Genomic DNA, 11300 nt, shown 5'->3' with positions numbered 1-11300 from the left:
TATCTTTCCACCGTTATTTAAAAAAACGCAAAAAAGTAGCCAATCATTGACGGTCTTGTGGTGGCGCTTTAACATAGTCTCGCGCTATCTATTTTCGGGCACTTTGTCCTTTGCTTTGACGGAAGTCTTCTTACCGCTAGATTCGCATGCGCTATATAAATCCACGAAAAAAAAACCCCGGAAAACGTTTTTAGTGAAAACCTGTCGCGGAATCGTAGCTAAATTTCCGCCAAATTGAAAATATTTTGCGCCGCTTTGCGCCGCGTTTTTGCCCAGTGAAAACTAGCCTTTAATCGATGCATTCCCTCTAAATAGATTGAAAAATTACTTATCTACGCTTTTTCAAGAACATTTACATTTTCCGAAAACATTTTATCATGAAATTAATTATTTTGAAGGGATTTCATGGCGTTGCTCACTAACTTGTAAAAACCTTGAGGGACATAGTTTTAATTGTTGCTGGCTCAACAAATTTTCAAGTTTGCACCAAAAAGTTTAAATCTGTAGTAAGTTTCTGAGAAGACTGATGTTTAAGAAAATATGATAAAGAACTTTTTTTGTCAAACAAATTTATAAACTAATGTAGTCTTCTTAAGACAAAGCAAAAATATTTATCCTGTGTGGTTTCTTTTAGAAGGTGGCTCTCTGTAGCTTAGGAAAAATATGATATCGGTATAAATATAAATGTTTTCCGAAATGGTATTTACGCGTGCTAAAATGATTACGCGTAATACGTAACCGGTGTACATGTAGCGCCAACAATGTAGAAAGGGGTGGCGACGTTTCAAATGAAGTCTGAGTTATGACCAAGAAATTCTAAAATACGAAGAGGGAAATTGCAGTGCAACCTTTCCTTCATAGTCGCGACATTAGAAATGTAGCATTTCGATATACGAAATTAAATGTATAAATTCGCGCAACACCCTGGTTTGGCATCTATTAAATATTTACATTTTCCATTCGAGTTATACCAAAGTTTGCTTGCTCTTTTTAGACATCCAGTAGAACATTTCAAATATTCAATACTAATCCCTCAACACGCACTCCCTTCAAAATAATTAATTTCATGATAAAATGTTTTCGGAAAATGGAATTGTTCTTGAAAAAGCGTAGATATGTAATTTTTTCAATTAATTTAGAGGGACTAGATCGATTAACAGAAAAATCAGTTGATTGAATTAAATATTGATTAAGGACAGAAGTAATATAAGGAACCTCCCTACGGGAGGGAAGTATACAAGACGCCATAGGCATAACGTTAAAACACGCGAGATATCCTCGAACCGCCAAATACCATATTCAGACACTATTGCTCATGGACAAGGTACGGTAGATCCTAGTTCTTTGATATGGTCGTTGGAAAGGGAAAGAGGAAAAAGCGCTTCTAACTAGTGTAGTCTGCTTAGCTGTCTGTCGTAAAGAAATTGAAGATTCCTGATTTTGCTAATAAATATTCACATACGGTTATTTCGAAACGAAAATCTAGTTTGTTGTGAAGCCAAGAAGATGAAAATTATGAATACAAGACAAAATTTCGAGATAGATAATAACACCATTTTAAAATCTATTTATTTATAGTGTTAGTCATATACCTTGGCAAGGTAAGGGTTTAATTCAAATTTTATGCAAAGACCTATGAAAATCCTCTAATCGAGTCACTGCCTGTTTATTAATGATTGATTATCATCAAAATCTAAAAATGAATTATTTTACTGGAAAAGTTCAAAATTACAATGAGTCTGTGAAATTGACTTAACTTAAGCAGCCGACGCAATCGCGAGATCAGAGAATGTATTCCTACGCTCTACGCGGCGCGGCCCTATTTTTTAAACTTTGTTTACGGCCGTATAAGTGCGCGGGGACATTCGCGGCACGAGGATGTATCGGGAAAAATTAGCCTTTGTATACTTTCCTCCCGAAGGGAGGTTTCTTATATTACTTTTGTTAAGGATTAAATGGATAAAAATAACTAGAAAAAAATTTCAATATCTGAACTTCAGTCAATTGATAGACCTCACACATATCGTTTGTTTTTTCGGCCTTGATCCAAACCAAGACGTTTTTTTATAATTTGCAGCTTGGCATGACGGAGTCGACCGCCTACTCTTAGTATGCTATTGTCGTCAAGGAATGGACATAGACAGATTAGTAGAAGAAAGTGCTTTCTTTTGTTGAAGTTGTTGAATTTCATTGGAAAAGAATTCAAGTTGAGTAGCTTTGATCCAATGACGTAATGCTGATTCATATTCCTACGTTGTTAAAGGACCCTGACGTTTTGCAGTTCCATTTCTTGTGTTGTGAACGAAACGAAGAACGTACGCTGTTACGTGAATCAAATGGTTCAGTGATGAATATTTTGCAAGTAAAGTTGTATCTATTTGCTTGAATGTTGCTAATGTGTGTATACGTTTTTCTTCAACAAGACAATTCTCGTTGTCATTACTGAAGTCCTCTGTGATTGGGGAGGATAGATTTAGACATGGTCCATGCCACCATAGTAGGAGATCTCGTAGCTGATTGACATGAATGCCTCTTGAAGCACAGTCAGTTGGATTTTGAGTACCAGGTACATGATGCCAGTGAGCTGCTGGAAGAGTTTCTTGTTGAAACCCTATTTGCTACAAAGGTCTTCCACCGTGATGGTTGCGATGCCAGCCAGGCTAGAACTGTTGTTGAGTCTGACCAACAATGAACTTCTGTTATGTTGATTTTCAAAGCTCAAGTATGATGAGGATCAACTCTACAAGTAGAACAGCAGCACAGAGTTCCAATCTGGCTATAGTGATTGGTTTCAAAGGTGCAACAGTCTGTTTTCTGGCAAGCAATTGCGATTTGATCTGCCCGCTGTCGCTGATTGTCTGTAAATATACCGCTGCTGCGTATGCCTTTTCTGAGGCATCACAGAATCCATAGATGCTGATTTCTCTCGGATCAGCTTGAGAAATATGTCGTTGAACTGAAACAGGTTCTATTTCTGGTAATTCCTTACGAAATTCTTGCCATGTATGGATGATATGAGGAGGTAGTTCCTTGTCCCAATCTTTTTCCTGTCGCCACATTTCTTGCATGAGTAGTTTGGCTCTGATAGTTACTGGTGCTAACAGTCCTAGTGGATCGAACAACCTCGAAATGTCTGAGAGTATCGTTCGCTTGCTGACCTTGAGCCTCATACTTGGGGAATGGACGATGAATGTGAATTAATCAGATGCAGGATGCCAATGAAGACCGAATGACTTGATGGATTCATTCTTGTCAATGTTGGGAGAAGCTTCGACTTCTCTTGCTTCAGCTGGTACTGACTGTAATACAGTTGATTCGTTTGAGGCCCACTTCCTGAGTTACAAGCCTCACTTTTTTGGTTGCTTGGATTAAGTTTGCTTGTAATGCCAAGGCTTGACTGATTGAGTTTTCTCCTGACATGAGATCATCTACGTAGAAGTCATAAGTAAGTACTTCATATGCTAATGGAAGTGTGTTCTTCTCATCTTGTGCGAGTTGTTGAAGTGCTCTGACGGCCAGGTACGTTGCTGAAGCAGTACCGTATGTGATTCTCAACAACTGATAATCTTGCAGTGGTTTGTTGCTGTTGCTTCGCCAAACAATGCGTTGTAAGTCCGTATCGTCACGATGAACACGAACTTGTCTGTACATTTTCTCGATGTCTGCTGTCATTGCAATAAGATTGGACCGGAAACGAATTAATAACTTGATTAAATCGTCTTGCAGAGGAGGGCCGACTATCATTATGTCATTCAATGATAGGCCAGTAGAAGTCTTAACTGAGCCGTCAAAAACGACTCTCAATTTAGTAGTGGTGCTTGTTTCTTTGGTAACGCCATGATGGGGCAGGTAGTAATAGGATACAACCTGATCATTGGTTAATTCATTTGTCTTGATGAGTTCCGTGTGACCCAATTCCCACATAAAGGTTCCCTCAGGGGGGATTATAAAGGTTCGATATTGGTCATAGAGATCAGGCTTAGATTGTTGACGTGTTTCATTGGCTAGAGAGCGACAAACCGCGTAATTCCATGTGTTTCCAAGAACTTCTGGTTCATGTCGCAGTGGTTGTTAGGGGTTTTAGCCAATGAAAATAATATATAAATAGTGATCATTCCTAACAAAGAGGGGAGTCCCGATTCTTAAATATAAGGGAAGCAAGGGTGCCAACTCGCCAGGGTGTGAAGAGCCATTCAGTGTCTTCTCCAAGGCCCACAAACGAAGCGCGAAATGAGGAACGAAACGCGCGGACGTAATAATATAATAATTCGTAAAGTAAAAGGGAGTACTTTACTTCAACCCGCAACTTAAGAAGTTCTAAGCTTAAGTGGAGCGCAACATAAACAGTACGTAGATGGTCTACTGTCCTACACTTCCGATTAGGTTTTAACGTTATTCCTTGCGCTAATGACTGTCAGGGGTTTTTATACGCCCGCGCCCAAACTTCCTTCCTACTAGGGCAAAGTACTAAGCGCCCCCTAGGCGCTAAAAAGATAAGAGTAGCCTACAGCGAGGTCTACATTAAACCTACAGCTTGGCCTATAACCTAGCAGAGTAAATGACTGACTGAGTTGGCGTTCCGGTGCAAACTGTTTAATTTTATATCTATATCTATATATAGAGAACTAGACCCACCAATATTTATATCAATGTCTTCAAAGTTAATAGTGTATTTTACATTGATCAACACACCATCACTTCTGTTTGAGTGATTTGTGGTTGAGATGGTCTGATGATTACTGATTTGGAAGTGTTGCACATTTTTACCCTCTAGCCAACATTCCGTTAAAGTGATAATCTAAAAGTTTTCAGACTAGTACAAGATGAGGGCAGTTTTAGGTAAAACAATGTGCCTTAAATTATGTGTGCCAAAAAATAAATCGAAATAAAACATTTAAAATTAAGAAAAGTTAGATATTTTGAAATTCAAACTAGCCGCGAAATATCGCCCAACTTGTTTGTAACGTAGTGACGTTACTAATGGCACTCATTTATTGGTTGTTTGTAAATAGGAGAATGTAGGGAGCTCTAGACCACTGTATAGTAGCCTTTCACCTTCACTGGGGAAGCGGCACATATTTGAGAAGACATTTGTAAACATAATTCTGATTTATCATGTTTATTATCCTTTGATCCCTTAACTCTGATTTATCATGTTTATTATCCTTTGATCCCTTAACTCTTGGTTACGTTGTAGAGTAAGGATGATAGCAATTTGTCAAAATCGTTACAGGTAATGTCCAAAACACCACATTTTTGCGCTATTTTGCAAAGGCTTAGCTTCCATGTATAATAATGGCATGACTTTATTTTAGCCTAATGGCCCTAATCTAGGCTTTAACATATTTTTAATTGTAATTAAACTAAGTAAAACTATTACTTTGAACACCAAAATCTAGCTGCAAAAGTAGCCATATAGCTGCAGGTATTAAAATTCTGTAAATTGAATGTTTCTTTGGACCATTTTCAAGTTATCGCTGTTAGATGGTTGGAAAAGCTTTACAAATAAGTCAAATTGATGATACTACAACATGACTGAAATCAAACTGTAATGGTAGCCCATGAGATATGCCATAATACAGATGCACTCAAGCTCAGTAGGAAGGAGTTTGCAAATCTCATTGACTGGAATATAACAACAAATACATCTGTAAGCAGCCCTTAAAATAAGATGCTGTATCTTAAAAACAGACTTTATGAAGCTCTGCTAAATTCCTGCACGTAATATCTGTCAGCCAATTAAAATGATCGGTATAGGAGCAAAAATAGGTTAAATTACATAAAGTTTTTTAATTGAAGCTTATCACTATAAAGACACTTCTATGTGATCTTGCGTTTCATATTCCACACACGATATGTCAAGGACAAAGACGAGTCACTTGGCGCCAGCTTGCCGAAATTCTTTTAATAAAACAACACAGTGTATTATATCGCGACATCGGTCTCATCTTTTTCAAAAAAAGAAAAAAAAAATTGTTACTGGATCTCCGGGACTTGGGCAATATTGGGTTCACTTTGATAATGGTAATAAAGCTAAAGGCTACCATGAGGCAAGATAAAAACACGTTCATGTCTTACACTGTATTGCTTATAGTACAATGAACGGACTATAGTGAGAAATAACCTTTAACCTCATCTACATTAATTACTAAATATGACAAATGATATAGGCATAGAGTACTTTGGAGAAAATTAAGCAATGCTCGCTCAACAGCAATGGATTCCGCTAGGACCTATTTTTGCCTTATTGGAACAAGTAAGAAAGAAAAGTGTACAGACAGACGGTGGTCAGAAAATCTCTCATTGGTAAATGATGACCAACACGCTATTTCCGACGCTCATAGAAGACGACTTAACGCGGCCAAACTGCTATTTTTTTCGAGCACTCTGGGGGACTTAGGTCCAAAAGGGGCTTTTGGCACGTTGGTACAATTCTGCTGTCGACTATATTAGAGCTAATAGACACAAAGGTAGAGACTAGAGGTATTCCTCGCTGCAGGCACGCATTGCCTTCATTGAGTTCGTATCCTAAACCGAAAGTATGATCAGAAGTAAATAGCAGAAGTGGCCCTTTCTACCTTCAGCTAGTGCAAGGCGTCGTGAAACCTTCACAAAACAACCCGCGCGATTGAATTTTAAAATAAGCCAATCAGGAAGATCCTCAAATTAGTACATATTTTCATTTTTATCCCACCTGGGTATAAGCTTCTCAACTAAAGCTGACGTCAGGGTCGGTCACTCGGTCTCATTGCTCCGTCGTCTGCCGCTCTGGTCGTGTGTAATAAATCTCCCCATTCTACTTAAAATATGAAGAGTTCAACCCAGTGTGATTTAACTTACAAAGAACAAAGCGACAAGAAGACTCAAACGTCCTTTACGGGGAAAACTAAAGCAATACAAACGAAAATCGACGTTAAAACTAAGTCTGTGTCCACTGAAATCTTAAGCCTAAGGCTGATTTGCGAAGTTGGGCGGGTTGGGGAACATGTTAAAAGTTATGATTTGCATGGTGATCCTATGACAACTAAACTGGAAATTGGTGTGATTGGCGCTAAACAGCAATCAGCAGCACAGGTTACTAAAAGAAAAGCCTCTGATTTCACTGACAAAATTACAACTCGACCTTTCAAGTGTATGCGTACTAAAACACAGTAATCCAGAATGAAATAATTGAACAAATTTATGATGTTGTTAAAGATCAGGCTGGTATGTTATCATGTTAATCTAAGGTTAATTTAATCGAAAGTTTGTAATCGCGCGCTGTCACTGAGTCCAGAAAACACACGACTACGTAATTTATCTTAATTCAATATATTTATTAATGTAGAAAACCGGTTAATTTATATTTACAGTCCGTTAGTTAACATTAATATACATTACAATTCCGTTAAATAATATATAAACAAGCAAATAAAGTTAATTTAAATAACAAAAGGTATTAAATTGATCTTGATGCCGGTAACCCTCCAACTGCCTGGATTCCCGGGCTACGTTTGATTATATTCCCTCGGGCCTCCGGGGCTCGAGCAGACGACAGGTCCAAGGTACAGTTCTCCGGGAATGGGCGCCGTCTAGCGGGGAACCCTGGTTGTAGGTTAGGTGGCTCCTCCTCGTGGTGAATCCTGGTAACGGGCTCCCCGTTACATCCTCCCCCTCTGCAAGAAAAAGCAGCTGCCCCAGGGAACGGGATGCGGCCGTGAAGCGCCGCTGGGAGTGTCTGCAAAAGAATTAAGAGGACGGTAAACCCGGTTCCCCCACAAAAACACAAGAGACCCCGAAAACGTGAGGTAGAACGTGTATTTAATAATAAGGGGAAGAGGACCACGCTTTAGTGGGAAAACAAGTATACAACAAATATCGGTTTTACCTACGTACAAAAGTAAAAATAAAGAAAGGAACTTAGGCCCCTAAGCCTCATGAAATATTCTGATACCGTATAAGAACTAAAGAAAATTAATATCCATCAAAGTGGGGTAATAGGTATGTTTTTTTTTTTTTTTATACACCCGAACACTACCCTCGTATTATGGAAAATAACGTCGGGGTGATACAGGTTATCCCTAAATAAGAAAATGGGGTTATAACTGACCCTAACAAAAATGGTGGTATTCAAAACCAGTCTCTGGGAAAAAGAGGGAACTATACTAGGTTCCAACAAGAGAAAGAGCAAAAAAAACAAACAAAGTTTACAAAAATGGTCAATATGATCTAATTATCAATGAAACATAAACTAAACGGATCTTCCGGGGAAAATAATCCATCCTCCTCCAGGCCTAACTGGAATGTCTAAATAACTTCTGTGAAGTGGACCACAGAACCGCGGCTACGTCCGCTACCGGTAATGCCTTGGCGTGCGCGATTCGTTCGATGACTGTGAGAACTAGTCCCGGGGAAGGTACGGCTGAGGACGCTCCACGTGTCGGCGCGAACATGGGTGCCCCCGACTGCGCTAATAGGCGCTCCACCGGGATACCGGTAAGAAACCTGGTCATATATTGCGGCTCCATAGCTGGGGATAGAGCAATATACAACCGGGGGAACCGGGCCAGGAATTTGTCGGCCACGTCGCGACCGCCGGTAAAATTTAATAAGACTATGGCATGTCCGGGAGGGAGTACTTCCCCGAGCAACCGGTAACAGGTTCGGAAGGTCTCCTTCTCTGGTCGACCTTCTCTACATTGGATTAAAACCGGATAATCGTAGGTTGCGGCTAAACATAACTGTCTCCGGAAGGCCTGAACTTGGATATCCGGGGGGCAAAGACTGATGATTCGGGAAGAATCCAGTCCAATCGCTCCAATTGCGCGGATTTTAGAAAAAGCCAGGGCGTGAATCAGCTGGCGTTCAATACGCTCGTCCTGTAGATATACTTTAGCATATAACGGCGGGATACCCACCGTACCAAGAACTCCTGGGTTGGCTAAGACCGATCTTATAAATTCGCTGTTTAGTTCGTCCGGAATGGCGCCAAAATGGGACATACAACCCTTGAAGCCTTCCGGAAATCGTTCCGGAAGGGCCCGGACATGCCGGGAAAAATGTGTGATATCCGTTCCCGTCCGCGACGCATAACAAGGCAGGGAACAAAATATATCCACATAGAGGGGTGGTGGCCCCGCGTCTTCTGTGGTGTTGACCGGAGCACCGTCTCTTATGGCGAGAGCCATCAATTGTTCCTCTATGGGTGTGGAAGGTGTAGCCGCCAAATCTGTAGTATCGTCCGGGTCTGTGTTTTCCAAAACGTCCGTATTTGACCCCTCACCCGACGGGTCCGCGTTTTCCAAGTTATCTATACCTCCGGCAACTGCCATGTCTAACGACTGGGTGGTAGGAATGTCTGCAGCCGCCACGCCCGTGTCTTCCAAATCATCCACCCCCTCGGTAAGCTCCACAACTAACGGCTGGGTGATGGGCATCTCGTCGTCTTCACTTGACGACACCTCTCCTAAGGCAAAAAGTTGTTCCCAATATGATTTTGGGCGTGTATCTTCTGGATCCTCTTCACTTTGATGTGTGTCTAGAAATTTCCGATACTGGGCATCTCTCAAGGTAATGCCACCTCTAGCCATGATTCCCTATATATAAATAAAGCAAAAGAGATCCGGGTCCTCTTTTTAAAGATACGAGTGTAAATCACCACAACGCGTGGCGCACTGTCTCAAACGGGGGATACGCAAACGGCTGGGGCTTCATGCTGAAATTACGCATGCCTAATAGGCGGGCTTGATCGCGATGTGTACCGAGAAAGGCCGCAATTTGTTTGTATGACCGCAATTTCTCCCTAACTGGTTCCGGGGTATAATAATACACATCCCCAATTCGCCCTCCGGTATCCTTTCTTAAAACTATTTCCCTTCTCCACCCATATCGAAAGGGAGCCATCAATACATCGTCCTCATCCTCCGGGTTAATCTCCGGCACCGGGTCCTTTTGACTACCACGTTTCCGCCTACCCTCACCGGAAGGACCTGCCACAGCTAGGTCGACCCCTTCCTGTTCCTGATCTCGAACGCGGCGACGGAGGTTATATTCCCGCCGTGGTGTCGGGGTGGGAAGTAAGTTATGTACTACCGAAAAGCTATGATTCGGATCGGGTATACCCGGGTCTACATTTATCGATGTTGGTGGCCCATCACCGATCCCTTCAGCCTGGCTTTGACGGGGCCGGAAGTCATATACTCTAACGGGTACCATATCCCAGACATTCTCCTGTCCTTCCCGGGAATTGGCCTCGTCAAACGACCTTTCATCTTGTGTGACAACCATCTCCGGTCCCTGTTCCTCATCTGGGTCGACGCCGTTCTCCATTTCCTGTGTTACCAGTGGGATTTCTATCTCTGTGGCTTCTTGAGTTTCTAGAACCACCGAGGTCAACAGCAGTTTTAACTGATTGATATGCCAAGTACCGGCCAAGGCGCCTGACTCTAAATCCATGATAACATAGGAAACTGGGGATATCTTTTCGACTACTCTATAGGGACCCTCCCAAGTTGGAGCTAGCTTAGCCGAGAACTTAGCTGCAGCGTTCGACAAGCTATGTCCTACTTTCCATACTAACTGCCCCACTTCTAGTTCACCATCGGAATAGTTCCGATCATAAAAGCGCTTTTGTTTAGCGCTCGCTTGCTCATTCATCTCCTGAGCAAAGTCAATGGACAGTTGCCATTCCCGGAGTGGCCCATCCTCATAACCCCTTATTTCTCCTTCTATGTCCTCGGGGATTCCGGCAAATGTACGCTCATCCCAGGGTAACGTCGGCTCATAACCATGATGTAAATAAAACGGAGATGAACCAGTGGAAGTATGTATGGCACTGTTAATGGCCAACTGAATAAGGGGCAAGCTTTCGTCCCACTTCGTATGGACATTCCCGGTATAAATACTCATTATTTCACCTATAACCCTGTTTGCTCGTTCTGTCATATTCGCCTGGGGATGATAAGGGGATGTGAATTTTAACTGAATTTTTAACATGTGACATAAGCGCTTCCATAAGACAGATATGAACTGAGGTCCATTGTCCGATAATAAAGCTGTCATCGTACCATGACGTGAAACATACTGTAATAAAATCTTACATAATATAGGGGCGGTAACACTTCGTGCCGGGAATAGCTCTACATACTTGGTAAAATAATCTACCATTACCACTAAGAACCTATTCTGGGATTTCGTTACTGGTAAAGGACCCATAATATCAATCCCCACTAGATCTCCGGGATGGATTTTATGGGAGGGAATCATTAAACCTGGTCTCTTAGTGTTCCTACTCTTATACCTCTGACAAGTTTCGCATCCCC

The 11300-nt window shown here is 41.4% G+C and overlaps 2 protein-coding genes across 2 annotated transcripts; both read right to left on the bottom strand.

Annotated features, from left to right (window-relative positions):
• Positions 1 to 2711: 2711 nt before the first annotated feature.
• LOC149653640 (uncharacterized) lies at positions 2712 to 3170 on the bottom strand. The gene has a single exon (XM_089847020.1). The coding sequence runs from the start codon at positions 3168 to 3170 to the stop codon at positions 2712 to 2714; it is 459 nt and encodes a 152-aa protein (XP_089703146.1).
• A 27-nt stretch (positions 3171 to 3197) lies between these two features.
• On the bottom strand, positions 3198 to 3924 carry LOC149653639 (uncharacterized). The gene is made up of 2 exons (XM_089847019.1): positions 3352 to 3924; positions 3198 to 3299 (listed from the first exon to the last, which is right to left on the bottom strand). Exons 1-2 carry the CDS (start codon positions 3922 to 3924, stop codon positions 3198 to 3200), a joined length of 675 nt encoding a protein of 224 aa, XP_089703145.1.
• Positions 3925 to 11300: the final 7376 nt, after the last annotated feature.

Source organism: Phalangium opilio, unplaced genomic scaffold, assembly GCF_054372755.1.
Source record: "Phalangium opilio isolate 3A_F unplaced genomic scaffold, DU_Popi_V2 ptg000082l_1, whole genome shotgun sequence".
NCBI classification, from domain to species: domain Eukaryota; kingdom Metazoa; phylum Arthropoda; class Arachnida; order Opiliones; family Phalangiidae; genus Phalangium; species Phalangium opilio.
Note: the sequence above shows the minus strand (reverse complement) of the source record. Positions and strands in the feature narration are given on the sequence as shown.